Raw genomic sequence first — 23,340 nt, forward strand, 5'->3', positions numbered from 1 at the left:
TTTGTTTTTAAACGCATAAATGGAAATACGCCGCACGTGTGAGCTCGTACGTGGGTAACTCGTGCTCGACTCTGAGCCTATACTACACACGTGGTTTACTCTGAATGGGGCAGTCCTTGGATAACGTTTCGATATTTGGAATTTTATTGGGCCTTTAGTTGGTAAAAGCTGTAACGTTATCAAATTAATTAATTTTCGAACGTCTATAGTTTCGTTATTGGGCCTGTATGGGCCTTAATCAGGGTGATTATTACCCCCACCTGGTTTTATCCGACCAGATTTTAACCAGGTTTTGTCGTGACTTTTCTAATTTTTGTCAACCCTTTTCGCATCGTTTTTTCCTTTGTCGGTGTTTTATTCTCTTCTGGTTGCTTAATTGAGTGAGACTCTTCCTTCTTCTTCCTCTACAGTTTCCATTTTATTTCGTCGCGTTTACATCTCCGTCGAATTCAACCTTAGAGAAGAAGAGATAGAGTACAAAGCACGTCCTGCTCGCTGTTTGTGTATATAGAAGACGAAGAAGTGGCTCAATCTCTCATAGTGATGCAAATCGAGGTTTAACGATTTAATCAGCGATCGTGATCGAATTGTCAAGCTCGAAGAAGAAGCTTAAGGTTTTAGGTTCTCTTCTTCTTCTTCGTTGGATCGGTTTCTTCTGGGCATATCGCGTTTAGGTAACTGGTACGCGCGGTATCTTCCTTTTTTCGTGTTTCACTAATAAAGGAACTATCCTGAGTAATTTGTTTTGTCCTTTTATACTCGATGCTAAATTAGGTAACACTTGCCATATTAGGGTTGTAGAAATCAAATTAGTTGTTTCCTAACTTTGGATGTTAGAATTTTTCTCTTCCCATACTCTAGATATGATTGCTTTTTAGTACCACTACTTGAAATATTGAGTTTGGATCAAAGAAACCAAATTTGAATCCTCTAGTTCCAACTTAAAATCAATTGGTTCGTATCATGGCATATATTTTCAAGATCATTTCCAATTTCAGATGTGTGATTTTGTCCCTAATACCATATAGTTTTGGATAATGAATCTTTGTTCCTTGAGCTGAAGAAAAATGAAGAGCTTAGCTCTCAATTTGGTATAAAAGCAATGCACTTCTTCAGTAAGTGTATATTAAACTATTTATAGACCATGTTCAAAAATTATTAATATACAATATAATGAAGTAGTTTTATAAGTCATTTATATATGTTTAACATTTTTTTAGTAAAAAATGGTATATAAAGTTAAAATTTTAGATCATAATTGATATATTTTATTTTAAAAAGATTCTTATTTGACGATTAATTGGTTTCTACTCTGATTATATGAACTCTTGCTTGCAGTGAGTGAGTGATCTTACCACATGGCTGGAAGTTGTGATGGAAGTCAATCAGACCAAAGCTCTACTTTCGAGCCAGGGATCGACAACATATACGAAGCGTTTATCTGTCCCTTGACAAAGCAAGTCATGCAAGATCCAGTCACTTTGGAGAACGGCCAGACTTTTGAGCGTGAAGCCATCGAGAAATGGTTCAAAGAATGTACCCAAAACGGTAAACCTCTGTTATGTCCCATAACTTCTAAGCAGCTGAGCATCACTGATCTAAGCCCGAGTATAGCTTTGCGTGACACTATCGAAGAGTGGAGAGCTAGGAATGATTGTATGAAGCTCGACATTGCACGTCAGTCGCTCTATCTAGGTAACGCCGAGGCGAATATTTTGTCGGCGTTGAAGAATGTCAGAGACATCTGCAGGAACATGCGTTTGATCAAACGCCGTGTCCGAAACCCTCAGCTTGTTCGGTTGGTTACGGACATGCTGAAAAGTAATAGTCATGAAGTGAGGTATAAGGCTTTGCAGACGCTGCAGGTTGTCGTCGAGGAAGATGAAGAGAGCAAGGCGATCGTGGCTGAGGGAGACACCGTGCGTACGATAGTTAAGTTTTTGGCGAAAGAGCCGCCAAAGGGAAGGGAGGCGGCCGTTTCTTTGTTGTTCGAGCTGTCTAAATCAGAACTCTTGTGTGAGAAGATTGGATCTATTCATGGAGCCATCCTCTTGTTGGTTGGTCTGACAAGCAGCAAGTCAGTGAATGTTTCAACTGTTGAGAAAGCTGATTTGACTTTGACGAACTTGGAGAGATCAGAGGAAAATGTTAGACAGATGGCTAGCAATGGTAGACTCCAGCCTCTTCTAGCTAAACTTCTTGGAGGTGATTTCTCCCAAACCTCTTCCTTCTTTCATACTCTTTAAGCTGTCTGAATCAATCATATATGAAACATGATAATGCAGGTTCACCTGAAACAAAAGTCTCCATGGCTTCTTATCTTGGGGAGCTTGCCTTAAACAACGATGTGAAAGTTGTGGTGGCTAACACTGTTGGATCTTGTCTTATCGATCTTATGAGAAGCCGTGACATGCGTGGAGCTGCTCTGGGAGCTCTCAACAAGATCTCGTCTTTCGAAGGGAGTGCTAAAGTCTTGATCCGCACAGGACTTCTCCCGCCGCTTATCAAAGACCTGTTCTACGTTGGACCGAACCAGCTTCCCATTCGACTTAAAGAAATCTCAGCTACTATCCTTGCCAACATAGTGAACATTGGCTATGAGTTTGACAAAGTCTGTGTTGGATCTCACCACCAAACGCTTGTTTCAGAGGACGTAGTGGAGAACCTACTCCTGTTAATCAGCAACACTGGTCCGGAGATCCAGGGGAAGCTGTTGGAGGTTCTTGTTGGACTAACCAGCTGCCCGAACTCGGTTATAAACGTTGTTTCCGCCATCAGAAACTCGGGTGCCATCATCAGCTTGGTTCAGTTCGTTGAGGTTCACGATAACGATGATTTGCGTTTGGCTGCTATCAAGCTACTTCAGAACATTTCACCGCACATGAGCGAAGAGCTAGCCAATGTGTTGCGTGGCACCGTTGGACAGCTTAGGAACCTTGTTGCCATCGTATCTGAAAGCACAACAACTATCACCGAGGATCAAGCTGTTGCCGCTGGGCTTTTAGCTGAACTCCCTGAGAGAGATTGGGGTCTGACGCAGAGATTGTTAGGAGACGGTGCTTTCGAGAAAATCATCTCCAAGATTGTTCTTATTCGCCAAGGCGAGATCAGGGGGAAACGGTTTGAGAGAACTTTTCTGGAAGGACTTGTTAAAGTTCTTGCTCGGATCACCTTTGCACTCACCAAGGAGACTCAGGCCGTTTCGTTCTGCCGTGAAAACAATCTCGCTTCGCTTTTCCTCGATCTTCTTCAGTCATATAGTCAAGACAACATCCAGATGGCTTCTGCAATAGCTTTGGAGAATCTTTCACTTGAAACCAAGAACCTAACGATGATACCGGAACTGCCTCCTCCGAGCTACTGTGTGTCCATCTTTTCGTGTCTGAACAAACCGCCTGTTGTTCTAGGGATGTGTAAGATCCATCAGGGGATATGTTCGTTGAGAGACAGCTTTTGTCTTGTTGAAGGACAAGCGGTGGATAAGCTGGTTGATCTATTGGACCATGAGAACGACAAGGTGGTTGGGCCAGCACTTGCGGCTCTTTCGACGCTGTTAGAAGACGGTTTGGAAGTAGAAAACGCGGTGAAGTTGATTGTTGAAGCAGATGGGTTAACTCCTATATTAAACGTTCTGTTGGAGAATCGAACAGAGAATTTAAGGATTCGAGCTGTGTGGATAGTGGAGAGGATCTTACGTGTTGAAGATATAGCTAGAGAGCTTGGAGAAGAACAGAACGTGACTGCAGCACTTGTTGACGCCTTTCAAAACGCTGATTTTAGAACAAAACAGATCGCTGAGAACGCGTTGAGGCACATCGATAAGATCCCAAACTTCTCTGGTATATTCATCCCACCAACAATGGTTAAGTGAGTCTATATGCATAAACTTGTAAATGATTTTGTAAGAGAAATTGATTGAAAGTTTCATGTTGTGAAGGAACTAGAGCTGTCTTTTAAAGTTTGATGATAAACTAAAAGTCTGGTTTTTAAGCTTAAAAGGGATCTGCTACATTTTAACTTTTTTCTAGATTTCATCAATGAACTCTAGAAGATCTTCTACTTCTTGCCTCAAGGCTATGATCTTTTGCTGCTGAGAAGCGATTCGGTTTTCGATATCACGCCCTGAGGATTTCTTCTCGTACCCTTCAACAACAGTGGTGTGTTTGGCCATCAACTTCTCTTGAAGTTCTCTCTCTTTCGCAACTAGCTCTTCAACCTGTTACGAAAAAAGAGACAGTTTAAGCAGAGCCGAGGAGACAAAGAGATGAGTAACAGGTGGAGAGAAGATTTGAAACCTTTGGAGATATTTGAGAGGCTGATGGGAAAGATTGTAAGGAAGCCAGAAGAGGTCTCAGTTCTTTTGAGAGATCTTTCAGCGAACTGTCGGTGGATTTGCGAGCTGCTTTGCAGGTTTGAATGTCACCGGTTCTTGATAGATCACGCAGCGATGCTTCCAGCTTATCATGTGCAGCTAAGCATTTTTGGATGATGTTTTGAACTTCCTGGACTGTTGCCAGGACCTGATAAACAAAAGAGAGTGCCACATTTTTAATATCTACCACATAAGATATTAGTACATTACATATTTACATGTAAAATGTGATTTAAACAAGTTCCAATGTACCTCATCCCATTGAAGTTTGGCCAAATATGCAGCAGAGGACTTGGAGATGGAGAAGTCAGCCCGTGTGTAAATAATGCAAGTGATGAACAAAACAAAGAATCCAGTGATTAACATCAATGGCTCACTCAGCAGATTGATGTTGCTGAACTTATAGTAGACCTGTGCAAAAGACACATCTCTTGACCAGTTAAACTACGAAGGTGTTTGGCTATTGAATAATAGTTAGTCAGATGTGTTATATGTACCTGGATATTCTGATTGTGATCAGGGACAACGTTGTTCTTTTCGAGCACAACAACTGGTCTACCAGCTATATCTAAGTGGGAATATTTGATCTGCAGAATGAACAGAATAAGATTGCAGACATGAAGAGCTCACATATCAGAATCAAAACACACAGAGATATAAGACTGTGTTACCTCGTGAGACTGCTTGACAGCGAATGGAGTGGTAACTGATATATCTTTTGAACCCTCAGGTAAGACAACCTACAATTGAGGAAAAACACAAATGAATGCTCAGTGACGTCTTCATTGTAGCTAATGAGATCATGGATGTATTACTGATTCAACCAAGACAATGCAAAAGATTGATTGCTTTGATTAATTTGCCAAATCATTTCTAATCTAAGGAAAATCAAACAAAGAAAGGTATAAACACTTTATATTGAAAGTTTATTATACCAAACCTGTACAATAAGTTTCTCAGTGACAAGGTCAAGCATAGGGGAGCCAAAGGAGATGTCGAGGAAACGTTTCCCTTCCGATGCAAACAAAAAGTCACTGAGTGGCAAACCATAACCTATCGTGAAAAACGTTTTCCACCCACCGAACAATGGAAACCGAGGCTCAATAAGAACCTCTGTCTGCAAGCAACCAGCAAAAAAAGAGAGTCAAGACACATACACATTAAAGAACAAATTAACACTAATCCAAGATATCTAACCTTTTTCGAATCACTTTTCATCTGAGACGTGGAGATATTGCCAATATCATCCCTGTAATATATGGAATGGGCTCTTGGTGGTAATCTGGCAAGTAAATGCCTAAAGGCAGATACTCCTTGAGGATTAGGTCTGTCTTGATATTCTAACCTGCGTTGAACGAGATTGTTAACTATAATAGCGAAGTTAATTAAACAACGCATTAGTAAAGAGTATTAACCTTGAAAACTCTCCCTTGAGTTGAGCCCCTCGGTGAACGAGATTGTAATGCTCCGTGACCTGCACGTTCCCCCAATGCGACACTTCTATCTCCCGCACGAGCTTCTCAGCCACAGCAAACGCAGCCTTGCTTTCAAAGTGAACAACAATGGGAGCGTACGAATACTGTGCGAGATTCTTATAAGGCCCGTATTTGATCTCCGAGCCCTGAACCTTTGTGTTCTCAAGTTTGGTGTAAGATTCGATCCTCGCATTGTGTGGTAGCTTAACAGACAACGACTGCGACTCTACCGCGTAAGGAGAGAGATACTGCGCGCTTTCTTGGAGCATAACGAGATGGATATCTCTCTGGCTTATCTTCTCCGGAAACGGCTGAAGCACATTGGTGAAAGCAGCAACCACCTCTAACGTCAGAGTATCGCCTTTGCTGAGCGGTTTAGGTAATGCGACCGTGTAGAAACTGACTGAATCAGGCATTCCTTTAGGGTTAGCTTCTTCCACGGAGAGATTGGCTAGAGACCGTTTGGCTTTCCCTTTTCCCTCGCTGTGTGAAACCGTTAGGTAAGCCAAGTTGTTACCGAGGAACTTAGGGAAGGTTAAAGTAAACTCGGACACTGATTCGGAGCCAGAGTTTACAACCTATACACACCGAAATGGATACAAAGGTAAGATTGAAATCTGATGTAACACAATCTTCGTGACAAGTTTTGGAATTTACCTTAAGGGTCTTAGTAACACGAGCAATCTGTGACGTCACATCGATCTGCACATTTTAAAAAAAAAAGTAACGACTTACACATCCGATCACATTGAATCGAGAGAAAGGTTATATCTTTTTTTTTATCTCATTTCGAGAGTGTTAAACACAGATCCAACAACAAATGAAAGCTCTGCGGAATCGATCAGGGGAACTTCGTGAATCTAAAAAAAAACTTTAGATCGAATTTGGAGACTTACGCGACGTTCGACTTTGGATAGAACCAGATCGGAGAACGCGGGGGTTGTGAGAACGGTGATCGCTAGCAGAAGAAGAAGCAGCAGATCGACGACACTCGAGTTCTTCATCGTTGATTAGATGATTTCAGATCAGTCTCGTGACCGTGAGGTGAGACTCAGCTTTACTTCTTCACTCAGAGAAGAAGTGACAAATTATTCGGAAAAAAGCTCACTTTCCCGGGTCGGGTTTTGCCCGCGCAAACAGGCTAATTTTATCAGATAAAAGCCCATATACATTGAATGGGCTTAGGTCCGTAACACGTGGTAGTAATACAGTAATCACAAGTAGGCTAATTTTACCAGATATAAGCCCGCTTCCCATATATATGGGCGGGCTTAGGTAAAAGAATTTTTGTAGCACGTGGCAGTTATTTATTGGTCGAAGCTTGGTGATAATACAGAAGTCAAAACTAGGTGAGGTTTTGGTTTGGTGTTTTAGCTCTGCTTCCTTCTGTGTTTTGGTGTGTTTTTTTTCTTGGGCGATTTTTTCGAGAAAAATCTTTGGTGGAGGGGAAGATGGAGACGTCTCTGAGGTATACGTGCAATTCAAAGTCTTTGAAAATCCATGCGAAAGAGAAGCTCCATGTGAACTCGAAAACCCATTTGCAGGTAGGTGAAACTCTTCGTTTGCTCTTTTAAACTTATTGTTTCGATTAGTTTCTTTGCAACTTGAAGCTTAATTGCGTAATTTATTTGAAGGGGTTTGAGTTTTGTGTGTAAAAGTTTCAAACTTTATGTTCAATCCTGAAGTTTTTGGTTTAAGATGAAAAAAGCCTAAACTGATGTGAAGCTGCTGACAAATGTGGCCTGGGGATTTAAATTTGAGTTGAGTAATGGTTTTGGTTTTGTGTTTTAACTCTTCATCTGCTTGAAATTTGGGTTTTGAGTTTTGGGCTTTTGAGAATGTATTTTAGTTTAGGAATAAGATTTATTGTCTGAGTGGTTAACATCCATTCTCCTGAGGCTTTCCCTGAATCTCAGTTTCATTAGTTACATGTGAGTATGTGTTTCTGTTTTGCTTGTTCTCCCGCACTTGTTTGGCTTTGGCTACAGTCTCTCGACATATCTATGTTTTGTAGACACTATGAGTGTTAGGCGGCTTTGCCAATTTGTGTTATCTTTCTTATTTTCTTTGGTGGGTTTTGTTTGGGTGATAGCTTCATGGAGAGCTAGATACTGGAACTGGGGCTCCTAGCTACTTCTGTGCGATGATAAGACACTTATTCCCCGAGGTTTGACATCACTTTCCACTATCTCTTTCTACTTAAAAAAAACATTTTTCCATTGTAGACTAATTAATACTCATAGAGTTGTCACAAACTTTTGGTTAGGCTTCAACAGGGCTGGGAGTTGGATTCCATTATGATAAGCGCCAAAAGCTTCGGTGCCATGTGCGCGGGAAAAAAGAGTTTCCCGTGAGAGATGATAAGACTGTCACCTTCAATGTCAAAGGCCGGTGTGATTTTGATCAAGACTTCAATCAGGTTCTCTTCTTTCTTTCTTTCTTTTTTGGTCTCAAGAAGTTTCGTTTCAGTTTATGTTTCTTGCTTATATGCTCGTTTTGGTGCTTTTACAGAGGAACCCTATAGGAGCTGCAGAATTTGCCTGGAACATAATGAATTTTAAGGAAGATCAGGATGTGAGGATCAAAGTTGGCTACGAAATGTTTGATAAGGTATCCATCCCTCTCTCTCGTTGCTGAAGAATATGTTCACTGTCTTCAAAGTAAACAATGGAGTTGTGTCTTTTCTTTCAGGTTCCTTATATGCAGATTAGAGAAAACAATTGGACTCTTAACGCCAACATGAAGGGGAAATGGAACTTGAGGTTTGACCTGTAAGGCTGTAACTGCATTTAATATTTCGTCTGAGAAGTGTATTAGTACTACTTACGGGATAAGAGAGCACACTTTCATTCAACCCGTTTAGTCAAATTCAGAGATCTTCCAAATCATCTCCTTTACTATTGCAAGCATGAGTGAACTTAAACACACAAATGTTGCCAAGATTATGTAGGCAAATGTGACTGTTCTAATATCTTAGAACTATAGGTATGTTTATGTATATGAAGTAACCACATGTCAAAGCCGAACCAAAGGAAACTAGACCAAATAAAAATCCATCATAAGTGTACATTAACCAAATTCCAGACCTGGATAACCAGAGAACCAGGCGTGTCTCGTTAAACATGACCGAATAAAATCCATCATAATTACATTATCCAATTCCAAACCGGATCACCAGAGAACCAGGCGTATCTCACATTGGTTTGGTCTGGTTTGTGTTGTGGTTTGCTGTGTTTTTATTAGATCGTGGTACTGCTGAGAACATCAACATCAATGCCAAACACATGAGTTAAAAATTCATCACAAAAGTGTTGGTTCTTGAGAATCCAAAGATGGGGTATGCTCAAGATTTGCTTACTGATCATCATCACTCCAAAAGAGAAAAAAAAAGGATCAAAGATAGTTTTCAAACAGTAAAAGCAAAAGAGACATGGACTAGTCACTGATTTTATCGTTAGATTTGGTAGTGGCTTTAACTAATAGTCTAATACTAGTCCACGTGATCTCTATTGCATATTTAACTATATCTCAATAGTGTTTTCATCAAGGGGCAGCCGTATTTAAATAGCTTTAGGTGATTAACTTAGTAAAGAAAATTGCACTAGATGTGACATGCTTTATCCCAGAATCTTTGTTACATACTTTTAGTTCCCCAACCTGTAAAGTTATTTTGGAAAGTAATTGCAATGATCTTCTTTTTTCATGTATGTGATTCATCTTTTTAATCATATTCGTATGTAAATGTTATCGGGTGATAAGCCGTTTTAGCATGTTGTTATTAACTCTATGTCAGTTGATATATCCATCGTGATAGTAAATGTGTAATCGCTTGTTACTCCAACGTTAACCATATCGAATAATTTAGTACCATCTAGTATGTAAAATTATATGTCAACAACAGTGGTACTCAACCTATACTCCAACAATAAACTAAGTGGTTTAGATTACCATTATGTTTCAGCAATATCTATTCTTCCAAATTCGATTTGAAGATATATGATGAATAGAATAAATGATAATTATTGAAAAGAAAACTGCAGTATTGGAAACTTTTGTATATAATAAAAAATTCGATGGGATTATTTAAAGTTCATTCGAATTATGTTTGGTGAAAGGCTAATCACAAGGCAAGCCACTTCTTCGATTGAAAGAGTTCCATGTCGTCGGCTTTTAGATGATAATGCTAAAAGTTGCTTAGGAGTATATAAGCCACTAATGAAGAAAATCTCGTGGCTGGAATTAAAGTTAATTTGGTCACATTCAATGCATTTTCTTAAATCCATTATTTTAGTTCCAAACTTCCAAGTTTCCTTTTATATAATAACAAACACTTTCGCATAATCAAATGTTTAAAATATATAATACATGGTCCGAGAAAAGGTGTGTGTATAAGACAAAAGAAAAAAGTAGAATGTGGCTTTACATGTTCACATGTGATTGCATGTGTATAATCCCGCCGGTGTAAATCAAACTCTCTATAATAATAATAATTATGAAATATTAATCCAAACTTAGACGAACTCATACACAGAGTTAAAAACTGAATAAATTTATATTGTTGAGCTGTTACATACAGTTTATTATAATTAGATGATTAGCTTAATATTTTCTAAAACCTAGTTACCATCTTTATAAAATCTAATACCAATTCAACCATGTTTTAAATAAGAATCTTGCTTCTACTTGTTATAAAAAGAATGCAAGTTTTCACAATATTAAAACTAGTTAGGTCTGTGTCTTTAATAGATCCGAATTTAAATATTTTTTTAGCAAAAAAAAATATAAGTTTTCACAATACTAGAGCTAGTTTTAGAATCATGATGTAATATTTACAAATTAAATGTAATTTCTAATATTATTAAATTAGTCTAGTATTTTCGAACGTAGAATTCATCATTTTTAGATAAGTAATTGAATCTAAATCATGAATTGTCAGATGACGATAGGATGAAAGTACATTAAAGTAGTTCTTAACTTTTGAATTTGACTAGGTTTTAGATATTTTAGCTACATGTTATAGTGGTAAATTTTTTTGTCAACAAAGTGATGAACTTTTTATTTAAAAACGTGTTTTTAAACAACATATATGTAACGAGTTTATTTAATTCCAGGATTTATCTAGAAATTTAGAATTAATATTCAATTTTCCCAAAAAAATATTCAATGTTCCGAAAAAAAATATATTCAATGTTCCCATAAAATATATAAAATGCGGAGCATGTGACAGGAAGCAAAAATGGGCGGTGTGAAATCGGAAAGTGGGGTGTGCACTATAAGAGAAAGAGTCAAGAAAACTAATAAATGGTCTTTTTAATATTATTCCATTTTTGTCATCTAACTCTATTTGGAAACTTAGAATTTAACACGCTTGCTCCTCCTCTTCTTACCATAGACTATTTTGTATTCAGGTATGGCGTACATATTCCATCTCTCATATAACAATTATTTAAATAAAAGAAAAAAATCTCAAAAACGAGTTTATGATAGTTCAGAATATATAAAATCAACAGGGAGTGCAGTGTACATATATAAATCGAGTGAGAAGTAAAGAGAAAAGTTTGTGAATAAGAAATAGACAAGCGTCCCTCTTCGCCAAATCTTTTCGAGTCTTTTGACGCATGTTTTTCAGTTAGCTGTTATTATCATCTTTCACGCAAACTATATGGTCTATATGGTGGTGATGACCATGGAAGAAAAATAGACTATCTTTCAGTTAGTTGTTATTATCATCTTTCACGCAAATTATATGGTCTATATGGTGGTGATGACCATGGAAGAAAAATAGACTATCTTTCAGTTAGTTGTTATTATCATCTTTCACGCAAATTATATGGTTTATATGGTGGTGATGACCATGGAAGAAAAAAGTTCCACAAGAACTTTTTTATTTCATTTTTTTTTTTTGATAATTTTGTTATCTGGGCAGCCATATTCCCAACTATCACCCAAAAAGGGGTCCAGCGCCCCAACGGAAAGAATGTTAAATTCGTTGTGGCCAAAGCTCGAACCCGGGTGGCGGGCAGTGATTGTTAGGTGATTGTTCTCCACGTATATCTTGTAACTGGATTTAGTATTTACTTTAGGCAGGACGACATTTATAACTATTTTCCATATGAATACTTTCGTTAGAATAGGTCTATGTTATCATAGATGATATTAACTGTAATTTAAAATTTAAAATGTCAGGCGCTTCTATGTATGACCACCTTTTCAAATTCTCTTATTTTATGTCGAATCGAGGGCGCGCAGACCTGCCAACTTATTATCTTTTCTGCTAAGAAAATGCTTGAGCTAAACTTACACGTTTACACAAATCGATATACATGCATGTACAGGAGTGTCTCTCTAGTAACAATGCATTAAAAAATTTGCATAACAATAGATGAAATCATTATAAAGTAAATTGTTATTCCATCTAGTACTGTTGATCATCACTTTACAGAGAAGAGTTCTCGAGATCCTGTATTCGAGTATTAGCGATGAGAAAATGACTAAAACTAAATGACTTGAACTATTTAGTTTCCAGGCCGATGAACATTGAATCTTTGATACATATTTTTTTGGTTGCTAAGTTTTTTTTTTTTTTTTTTTTGGTAAACATGTTAAAGAAACATATTTTTTTGGTTGCTAAGTTATTCTACCAAGTCGGTCATGTCACATATGGTATGGGTAGGCTTGGAAATGAACTACTTATTTTCTGCACCCTGAAGTCATAACTTCCTTTTCGTGGGTTAGCTCAGCTGTTCATCATGTGTGTACGTTGGCATTAAGCTCATGGCTAAGAGTATTTGAATAAAATGCAAGTCCTTCAAACTAATGTGGAGACTTGATAGCAAATTTTTCGATGGTATTCAGCTAGTGTTAGTGTAGTATGGAGACCAGCTACAAGATTTATGATATGTGAATCAGTTCAAGATTGAAGGCTAAACGATTAATATATGTATTTTAAAAGCCACATAATTTTTACAAAAGTTTGGATGTTATGGTGAATGTTTCACTTTTCTATATCTAGAATCTGTTCTAAAAACATCTCTAATGTTTTGCTCCATTTTTTACCATGTGATTCTAAAATAAAATTATATTTTAATTTTAATGTATTATTTTATTTTTACTTCAAAAAGAAATATTCAAAAATGATGTTTTACTTAGTTAATAATTGTTAGTAGTACCTTTAAATTATAAAAATTTAAACTTAATTATTTTATGTTTACCAAAATTCTATAAAATATTTTTTATTTAAATTAAATATCTATTATTAAAAATATAATTAGAGCTTTTTTCCAACTTCAATTGGTGCAATTTTTGTCATATGCAATTTTCTTAATTCAAAATAAAATTATGTTTTAAAAGAACATAAAAAAAGAAAATATTTTGTTTTGTAATTTGAATTATGTACTAGATTCAAACGTATGTGCATATATCAAATTCAACAAGTATAAATGTTATCAAATGAAATTTTGGCCCGCAAGATAAAAGGATTTATTTATTCCATTTGAATAATACTTTACTAATTTTAGTAGTTTCAAAAAAAAATACCGAACTATTTAATTACTTATTTATATTACGTTGTATTTATTTTATATCATTTATGTTAATTTTTGATTTTTATTAGTTTATGCATATTTTAATGAACTATTAAATAATCTTTTGTAGAGTATTATATTTCTTTTCATGTTATATACCATTTTAAATATTAATTATGAAATAAAAATGTTTAAAATTAAAAAGATCATTGCATAGATAAAAAAATTCAACTCTAAAATGAAGTATAAGTAAGATTATTTTATAAAATAAGTGACCATAACTATTATTTCATTTTAGAATTGAATATGGAATAGCGTTAGATAAGATTATTCTAAAATGAAATTTGGAATCAAAAAGAGTAAGATTAAAGATGCCTTTAACATACGAGATTTATTTGTTCCTTCGTATTTATTGTTTTTTATGTGGTTGTATTCACAATTCCACGGTTAATTTTAAATAATTGTGTCTTTTGTTTCAACACTTCAATTATTTTCGATACAGATTATAAACATGACCTTTATCCCATAAATATGAAAAGGTCATAATCATTTTGACGGAATAAGATTTTGATCTTATCTAAACATTAAAAGGTTTTTCTTAGTGAATTAGTCTTTATCCCAATCCCAGATGCCATCTCAATTTGATTGGCTGCTAGTCCTGAACCAACAGAGTGATAAAATAAAATAAATAAAAAGGCATTATCGTAGCTTATTGAAAACTTGTTGAGTTGATAATAAATTATTAAGCTTTGTAAAAACCGAAGAAACTTTGAATATTTTCTTAAGCCTTTTTTCAAAAAAAAAAACTTTGAATATTTTCTTAGACAGATGATCAGTAGTTTCTTATATATATAGATATCAGTATAACGACTCCGTATAATGAATCATATATCACCTAAAAGTCTACAACGTAACGTCTTTTAAAGAAATGTTGTTACGAGAGTATAATTATATAAGTTAACAAACGATCTAGTTTTTATGGTTCCCAAGTTGTCTTGCAGCCACTAATTAAAAACAAAATGTTCTTTTCGTAGTTTCAAAGGTCATTATTGTACGTAGAAAAACACTTTCTCCACTAGGTAAAACGTCATCAAGTTATTCGTAACAAATGTGTCATCAACGTTGAGGCAGTAACGTCAGATGCTCGGCCATATAATTAACCAAATAATAAGAATATAAATTAATTGAAGTAGTATTACTATACTAGTTAAGAACTACTAAAATCTTTGAGTGCAGCTTCTAGGATATACTAGCTGTGGTATGTGCATCTGACAAATTGGTGTGCGTACGTATTCCTTACCAATGCACCTTTCTTGTGTAATACTCTTGACGTTTTCTTAAATCTGTCTAATTTCCCACATGCAGTTTCTAGCAGCAGCAACAATACAACAAGATAGGAATAGAACTTTGCCACTAGCAAGTAGCAATTATATTCGTTTTAATGTATCTGATCTTAAGAGCATCTCTAATCATGACACCAAATTTGGTGTTGAAATTACACTAAATTTGGTGTTTTAGTGTCAAATATTTTTTGATATCTTCAAGACTTCAACCATGACACCAAATATTACACCAAAAGTAATATTATATTATTTAATGTTTTTGTTTTAATAATTTTTTTCATTTTTGGTATTTCATGAAATTGATAAATAATTGTTTTATCACATTTTGATATTATGTTTATTAAATTTACGTAACTATAAATTTATAAAATTTATTTAAATTTATATGTTATGGTTTAATAATATTATACATGTATTTAATTTACATAAAATACTATATTCAAAGTTACAAAACATTAATTATGAAAAGCACATAACATAACAATATATTTATTTTAATAAATTTGTATTAGTCAGTAATACATGTTTAACTATATTATAAAATAAAATAAAATAAAATATTTTAAAGTTTGGTGAATTTAATAGTATTATATACATTTAAATAAAAATTATAATCAGTATATAAAATAAAATAAATGATAATAAACATTTAGTGATTTCTTATTTAAAAATAAAATATAAAGTTCTATGATATTTTATTTTAATAACATAAAAATTATTATAATAACTTAGTGATTTTACCTGAAATCAAAATAAAAAATATTTTAATTATGTAAAATAATTTAAAAATATAAAAATATTTTTGTTTAATTACAAATTTGAAATGATTAATAATAATTGAAACAAATCTAAACTAACTAATAATAATAATTGAACTATAATATTAAATGAAAACACCAAAAAATATGTATATAAAATATTTGGTGTGATGAATAGTGTTACACCAAATTTGGTGTAATACTATTCACTCTACACCAAATTTGGTGGAATGGTATAATTTTTGGTGTTTTATTGGAGATGAAATTATTCCAAATTTGGTGTTTTAGTGTCCCATTGGAAATGACCTTAATGAGTTATAACCATAACTAGATTCTGATCCGTGCGTCCGCACGGGTGTTCTTTAACTTGTAATAAATATTATTATGGTTTAATTATGATTTATAGATGGATTATAAATATTTTTAAATGGGGTGATGGTTAATATTGTGGTTAGATGTTAAACTAATCAAAATTATATCTAAAAAACTTAAAATAACTTTTATTACACTCATATGCCATTGAGAAACTATCTAAGCCTAACCTCTAGCATTTATTATTATTTTTTGTCAATTAAAATAACCATAAAACATATCTCAGACTTTTAAAAAAATTCCAAAATAGTAGTTTTAATAAACTTTCCAATTAGTTGTTACGAAACGACTATTATTTGACAAAATATCACCAACGCCTAAAATACCAAATTATCATATTAGTGATAAAAAAAAGATACAATAATGATAACTTAGAAAATATTTTTATAAGACAAAAAAATAAACCAAAGTGAGCTAATTGAATAAACTTTTGAGATTACATATAGAGAACTCTCCTCTCTTACACGTAGAAAAAGAAAATATATGTAATTTGTATACTTTAATATGGCAAGTTTAAAATTAGTTAAGATATGTTTAGGTTCTGTTTTTAAACTTAATATTATCACCTGAATTTAAGTTGGATGTTTAGGAAAATTTCAAAATTACAGTTTTTAAAGCTAGTGGCATGGATATGTAATTATTGAGAAAAAGTTAGGGATATTAACTATTTGTACTTCCCCTTTAACATATTAGATTTCCAATTAGTTGTTACGAAACGACTATTATTTAACAAAATATCACCAACGCTTAAAATACCAAATTATCATATTAGTGATAAAAAAAAGATACAATAATGATAACTTAGAAAATATTTTTATAAGACAAAAAAATAAACCAAAGTGAGCTAATTGAATAAACTTTTGAGATTACATATAGAGAACTCTCCTCTCTTACACGTAGAAAAAGAAAATATATGTAATTTGTATACTTTAATATGGCAAGTTTAAAATTAGTTAAGATATGTTTAGGTTCTGTTTTAAACTCAATATTATCACCTGAATTTAAGTTGGATGTTTAGGAAAATTTCAAAATTACAGTTTTTAAAGCTAGTGGCATAGATATGTAATTATTGAGGAAAACTTAGGGATATTAACTATTTGTACTTCCCCTTTAACATATTAGATTTAATAGATTAGATATACCAACACAGTAATGTCTTTAAACGTGTTTTTTCCCTCCAAATCTCAAGTCCATACTCCATAGTCCATACATATAACAATCTAAAAACTAGTTGAATTCATTACAAGTGCTCGTTATGTTTTAATTTCCATAGATGAAAAACTGACGATCAATAGTTTGTTTAAAAGAAAAAAATGTTAGGATAAGTGGTACAGACCTTATCAATCTATCTCGTGATTTGGTGTTCAATGGTCCAAGCAAAGATATCGCATCATCGCGCACACACGCCTTCTTCTACCACTTCCATCATGTGTGTGCACTGCCCCCACAGGCACCACTATCTCATATAATTTTACATATACACCAAATTAAAATCTTTATCGATCCACTAAAATTACTATTAATTCCACACAGTAAGTTTTTAATCACTCGAACTTATTTTGTTTATGTATAATTCAATAGACTCGAAGGTTTAGTTTTAGACAAAAGTTCCAGTAAATAGTCCCCAAATAAAATGTAAATATTCTGTTTTGTTTACGTAAAAACTTGATATACAAAGCATTGAAGAAAAAATACGACACAAGGTAAAATACCCTTTTTCAAATAAAAGAACTTATGTCTTTTTGACTAAAAGCAACAATTTAAACTTTAATTAAGAAAATAATCTTATAACCGAAAGCGATATTATTATAAAGCAAGACGCGATCTCTCTCGTTCACTATAAATACCATTTACTCTTTGCCTCCCTAAACAAACGCTCACACTCCTCAAACCTAATCATCCCTCTCTACTTTTCAAATCAAACCTCTCTCTCTCTCGCTCTCTCTAGCAATGGCGCGTCTTCTCCTTCGTCTTCTTCAAGAAGCCAATCCTCCGTCGCCGGCCGCGGTAAACGCCGATCTCATACTCATCATAGCTGCTCTCATCTGTGCACTGATCTGCGTCCTCGGCTTAGTCGCCGTCTCTCGATGCTCCTGGCTCCGACGTATCGCCGCCAGGAACGGCTCCGCCGCGAGTTCTGATCAGAATCCTCAACCGCCGGTGGCTGCGGCCAACAGAGGACTGAAAAAGAAAGTCCTCCGATCGCTGCCGAAGCTCACTTACTCGCCGGATTCTCCTCCGGCGGAGAAACTGGCCGAGTGCGCCATCTGCCTGACGGAGTTCGCCGCCGGCGACGAGCTCAGAGTGTTGCCGCAGTGCGGTCACGGTTTCCACGTGTCTTGTATCGACACGTGGCTTGGGTCTCACTCTTCGTGTCCTTCTTGCCGCCAGATCTTGGTGGTTGCCAGGTGTCACAAATGTGGCGGTGTGCCCGGTAGCTCAAGCTCAGGATCCGAATCTGATACCCGGGTCAAGCAACATGAAGATGAACCTAGTAGCCTCTTGGCTTGATTCTTTTCTTTTTCGACTTTTACACATAACAATAATATATATATAATTAAAAGAGTATTCCTTATCATTTTAGAGGATAATGGTAATCTGTCATATGTAAATATTTATTTATTGTAATGGAAAAGTTAATGTCATTGAACACTTTTTCATTTTTTTATATTGCAAAGTAATTTATTTTTATCAATATATCGTTTATGGATATCGACGTGATTTGTGAACTAACTAGAGACCATGAAACAGTTGCAAGAACTTGAAATTTAGACGTTGCCCGTTGGACCACACAATTCATACGTAACTACAATCCAAATCAACTACCAGAACTTTAAAATTTGGTACCAAACCAAACAACCAGATATGCTTGAATGTATTTTATTAAGGGAATATGCGATGTAACGTGATTGTATTAATGCAAATATCATAGGTAAGTGTCTAACTAATCATAAATGAATTAAATGCACTTCTTTTTGAAAACCCAATAATAAGAGTAATCTATAATCAACATTCCCTCGAAGCACAATTTGATATGAATCATTTGATAGAAGACGCAAGATGTGTATATATATATATTTTTTTTTTATAACTTGGGTGTATCCGGCTGACCGAAATCCAACCTACTAATTTCTTGGAATGATCTTTTCACCAGCGCCAAATAGATGTGACTGCTAGTAAATAGATATCTATGTCGTCTGCCTACACAAACAAATAAATTTGAGCCTGGCGGGTTTCGAACCCATTATCTGTATATATTTTCGAAATCAATGACATTGTCATGATGTTGTTTTAAATTGTCATTATTTATACATTTATCACATATTAATAGAGTTTTCATTAGTTCTGATTTTGTCACTGGTGCTATTCGATTTCAAGATCCATTCTATTTGTTCGTCAACATCAAATCTACGACTTTTATACTTTCCGGTTATGTTGAGATTTACCTAGTCTTTTTGTGGAAACTCAATGTTGGAGCTAAAGCTGTTCATGCCCGTTCCATTTCCTTCCAAGCTTTACCTTTTGGTCTAATCAACATCGTTTTCGATTACTTCTTACTCGTGATAATAACTTATTCAGAAATACATCTCATGCTTTCCACGGTTCTCCAATGGACAAACAAGACTCTCTCATTTAGCTTGTTATCACTTGTTTGAATGTTCTTTTTTATGATGTTCATCACACCGTTGAAGATCCCTCTGACTTTTATCTTGTTACCATGTTGAACATAGCTCCGAATGTAATAGTTTAAATTCGTTTTAGATTTAATATAATCGTATGTGTTACAAAATGAAAATGACAGATTCGCCTTGTAGTAATATGCATGGTTTACGTCTAAGTTCATGTACAGAAGCATCAAGTTCATGTACAGAAGCATCAATGGACTCAATTAATCATAAGTGATTGTTGGTTGTTCGTTGCTACTTATTCAAAAGAAAACTTATGAAAAAGTAGACAGATGGACCATTGTCTGGGGAACAGATGGTGTATGTGTATTGTGTGAGTTTTCTCTTTTTCCCTTTTTCATCTATAAAGCATCAAGCAAATTGTTGGGGTTTATATTATTTGATTTGTTCATTTGAGTATTTTATGAATACTGGGAACACGAGCCTGTGTATCCCACTAAACTATCAAACGCTACGCGACTTTAAATTATTAGCATTAGGACTTCGAAAATGACCATCGAAAATGATCTTATTTTGTCTTCGAACATTGACCTAACAAAAGATCGCCAAGATCATAGAGTACAACTGAAGTGCTAATTAAGAGAATGAGAAAATAATTTGATAATAATTAGTCAAGATGTAGATAATCACACACATGAAAAATAAACTATTATATGGATTGTTTATCTTTCTACGTGTAGCCATCAAATAAAACACGTACGAATAATGACGGTCCACCATCGCGAGCTATCATCACGAGTTTTTCCACTATGGAAAGTGCTGCTGTGCGTCCATGTTATAAGTGATAACCTTGTTTAATCGTATAACTCAGAATGTGTATAGAACTTTTTTAAATAAAAGTAACCTAAAACGAAAAATATCCATCAACTCTATCCATTAACTATTAGCTTTGATGATATAGCTCGAACTGCTAGTTAATGCTCCAAGTCTTCTAAATTTCTGAGCGGAAAGAGAGCTATTACCACTAACCCAAAAACGTGGTTATAAGTCACTTTAATTATACATAGTGACAACGATTAATGGAATTCGGTCTTATGGAGTTCCATCCTCCATCTGCCGCATAAAAAGTATGTTTTGAAATTTCCACACGTACTAAAAAATATTATAAATTTTAATTATAAATCTATCATTTTATAATTAATTATTTCTCTCAGTTTTTATCAAATCAAAATATAATAAATATAATTATATTTCTGAAATTTTCAGTTTAGTAAAAATACACTGAAAATATAAAGTTTATATTTGTAAACAGTTTTGCTTCTACAATCCGATCATTTTGAAACAAAAGAGTATATTTTTTTCTGCGCAAAAACGATTTTAACTCAATTTTCATACTAGACCAATACACATTACCCCATGACATTACCTCTCTCTTTTTGGTAAAAGACATACCTTTCTCACTGTTGATATTTTCCAGTTCATACATATTCTACTCGGAACTGATTAATGTCGAATCGAGAAGACGGATAAAAGATATTTTAAAAATCGTATTGTGGTATTTTATGGGACCGATTGGTTAGATCGTAACTGCAGAATTATATTGTAAATTTTTTTGATGTAATTGTATCGTGTAGCTGTAAAAATTAAATAAAAAAAAAATGAAAATAAAATATATTTCTGCATCAATATTTTAAAAAGGAAATAGTTTTCTACATCTATATTTTTTCTTTAGAAAATAAAGTTTCAACAATTATTTTTTATTTTATTGACTTTAACTTTAAAAACTACATAAAACAACATTGGTAACTTAGTTGTAGATAGAAATTAAAGCTAAAATCACTAGTTACAATCCAACCAATCAAAGCATCTCCAATGTATTACTTTATTTTCTACTTTAAAATGGAGTAACTTCAAAATAGAGTTGATTTTTGCTCCAAAGTATTACTTCATTTTTTACTCCAAATTAAATATTTTTAATATTTAATGTTTTATAATTATTTTAAAATTAGTAATATCACCTTTCATTTATATTATTTGCAAAATAGTCTATTTTCACTTTATAATATTTTTATTAAATACAATATTAACCACAATTAATTTTTTTATTATATAATTAAAATTACTCAACAAAATTTAAAAAGGACACATTTATTACATTAAGAATTACATTACATAGCTTAAACACAATAATATATCAAATTAAATTATTCATTAGAATTATTATAATTATTCATCACAGATTTTTTAGAGCATCTCTAACCCCATGGATGGAGTAATCACTTTTTTGTTTCTTAATTACTCCATGTCCCACTCCATTTTGCAGTAAATTATGGAGTGGGGTTGGAGATGCTCTTATGTTTTATATTATATATTTTGTGGCATAAAATATTTATTAGATTAGATGGTTGTTTAAATAATTAATAAATATTAACGTAAATTTTATAATATATAGTAAAATAATATTATTATACGTATTTATAATATTATTTTATTAAAAACGAAAAATATTTAAATGTGAAGAACTATTTTATAAATAAAAAAGGTTTAACTCTATTTTGGAGTAATGAGTTGGTTTACTCCATATTTAAAATAATCATGTCTATTATTCTATTTTGGAGTGAGTTTTAAAGCTGATTTTACTGCAAAATGAAGTTTGGAGTGGGTTTTGGAGTATAGTTGGAAATGCTCTCACCCCCAACATCGAATCCAGTATCCGCTTATATATAATATATTGCACTATTGTACGTGCGTGCATGTGCCTGATCTGTTACCTTGTCCCTTGGCTTTATTACCAGGGATAGATGATAGCATTATTTTGCCTAGCTCTCAAATAATATCACTAAATGATAGCTATACTAATATTTATTTATTTGGATTTTGAATCCCAAAGAAATAGTCGGAAGTCGAAAGTAAAGAGCTCAGTTACAAAACAAAAGAAAGAAGTAAAGAGCTGCTTTTTTGGTTGTCAAAAGTAGAAACCGTAAATTCTCAGTGAAAAATGATGACTGATTTTCCAAATCTGGCCGGAGATTCGCTGGTTGATTCTTGTGGTGGTATAGTTGAACAAAATCATTATCGGCTGAGTACATAAGTATGTACCGGAAGGTTTAAAACATCTCCAACTCTACCAATTCTACTCAATTTTTACTCTAAAACAGAGTATAGAATTAAAAAAATGCTACAATGAAGTTTCATATCTCGCTGTATGATGAGGTGTATTCAATAAATAAAATATTTTTTTTGTTTATTATTCACTTATGGAATAATGAACAAATAAAAAAGTAATGTTCATATTCAGGTTTGGTAGACAAATTCATTTCTATTTTGGCATTAGAAATTTCACACCTGAATAAGACTACATTTACAAATGCACTACTAATTATGTTTTGCTATGGGTCATACTTATAAACATGCACATGCATTATTAATTTTGAGGATTATATGTTAAGATCCTTTGGATTTGTCACAGTGACATTTATACATAATAATATAACACTTGTTAAGTTTATGCCATCTTTTCAACTCAAAATTTGCATATTTGTTTATAGATTGTTAAAATGTGTGTATATTGTATCACATGTGTATTGATATAGCAAGGTTCAATATCGTAGTATTTAGGACATGACAGACTCGTGAAAGAATTCTTTATTAGTTCGGATTTTTTTGATTCTTTAAACTTAAAAAAAAGAGATAGTATTCAATGTAAGACTAGATTTTGATCCGCACGTCCGTGCGGATGTATTTTCTTTATAAAATGTATTGCTATTTATTTTTTATGTCAATATTAGAATTGAATAAAAAAGTTGAATCCAAAAAAAATCGAACCGATCCCGATCCAAAAAGAAGTACCAACCCGAACCGAAATTGATTA

At 33.7% G+C, this 23,340-nt stretch overlaps 4 protein-coding genes across 7 annotated transcripts; 3 read left to right on the forward strand and 1 right to left on the reverse strand.

Moving 5' to 3' along the window:
• The first annotated feature begins 332 nt into the window (after window positions 1-332).
• LOC108817348 (U-box domain-containing protein 43) lies at window positions 333-3,943 on the forward strand. Of its 3 annotated transcripts, none has more exons than XM_056990800.1 (3): window positions 333-681; window positions 1,343-2,205; window positions 2,286-3,943. In XM_056990800.1, exons 2-3 carry the CDS (start codon window positions 1,359-1,361, stop codon window positions 3,869-3,871), a joined length of 2,433 nt encoding a protein of 810 aa, XP_056846780.1. In that variant the 5' UTR covers window positions 333-681; window positions 1,343-1,358; the 3' UTR covers window positions 3,872-3,943. The 3 variants fall into 3 exon arrangements, with proteins under 3 accessions (XP_056846780.1, XP_018445515.1, XP_018445514.1); XM_018590013.2 differs by having other exon boundaries at window positions 333-674; window positions 1,339-2,205; XM_018590012.2 differs by having other exon boundaries at window positions 334-681; window positions 1,339-2,205.
• Window positions 3,895-6,937, reverse strand: LOC108817350 (dolichyl-diphosphooligosaccharide--protein glycosyltransferase subunit 1A). The gene is made up of 10 exons (XM_018590014.2): window positions 6,744-6,937; window positions 6,505-6,549; window positions 5,788-6,425; window positions 5,570-5,717; window positions 5,313-5,489; window positions 5,044-5,112; window positions 4,870-4,959; window positions 4,625-4,783; window positions 4,296-4,520; window positions 3,895-4,216 (listed from the first exon to the last, which is right to left on the reverse strand). The coding sequence occupies exons 1-10, from the start codon at window positions 6,849-6,851 to the stop codon at window positions 4,025-4,027; spliced, it is 1,851 nt and encodes a 616-aa protein (XP_018445516.2). The 5' UTR covers window positions 6,852-6,937; the 3' UTR covers window positions 3,895-4,024.
• Window positions 6,938-7,189: 252 nt separating this feature from the next.
• LOC108815958 (outer envelope pore protein 21B, chloroplastic) lies at window positions 7,190-22,550 on the forward strand. 2 transcript variants are annotated; one of them, XM_056990185.1, is made up of 6 exons: window positions 7,200-7,391; window positions 7,940-8,014; window positions 8,114-8,266; window positions 8,359-8,457; window positions 8,539-8,646; window positions 22,538-22,550. In XM_056990185.1, the coding sequence occupies exons 1-5, from the start codon at window positions 7,299-7,301 to the stop codon at window positions 8,620-8,622; spliced, it is 504 nt and encodes a 167-aa protein (XP_056846165.1). In that variant the 5' UTR covers window positions 7,200-7,298; the 3' UTR covers window positions 8,623-8,646; window positions 22,538-22,550. The 2 variants fall into 2 exon arrangements, with proteins under 2 accessions (XP_018444004.1, XP_056846165.1); XM_018588502.2 differs by lacking the exon at window positions 22,538-22,550 and having other exon boundaries at window positions 7,190-7,391; window positions 8,539-8,845.
• Window positions 17,700-18,488, forward strand: LOC130497416 (RING-H2 finger protein ATL8). The gene has a single exon (XM_056990184.1). The coding sequence runs from the start codon at window positions 17,794-17,796 to the stop codon at window positions 18,352-18,354; it is 561 nt and encodes a 186-aa protein (XP_056846164.1). The 5' UTR covers window positions 17,700-17,793; the 3' UTR covers window positions 18,355-18,488.
• Window positions 22,551-23,340: the final 790 nt, after the last annotated feature.

The sequence above is a fragment of the Raphanus sativus genome, chromosome 7, assembly GCF_000801105.2.
Source record: "Raphanus sativus cultivar WK10039 chromosome 7, ASM80110v3, whole genome shotgun sequence".
NCBI lineage: Eukaryota > Viridiplantae > Streptophyta > Magnoliopsida > Brassicales > Brassicaceae > Raphanus > Raphanus sativus.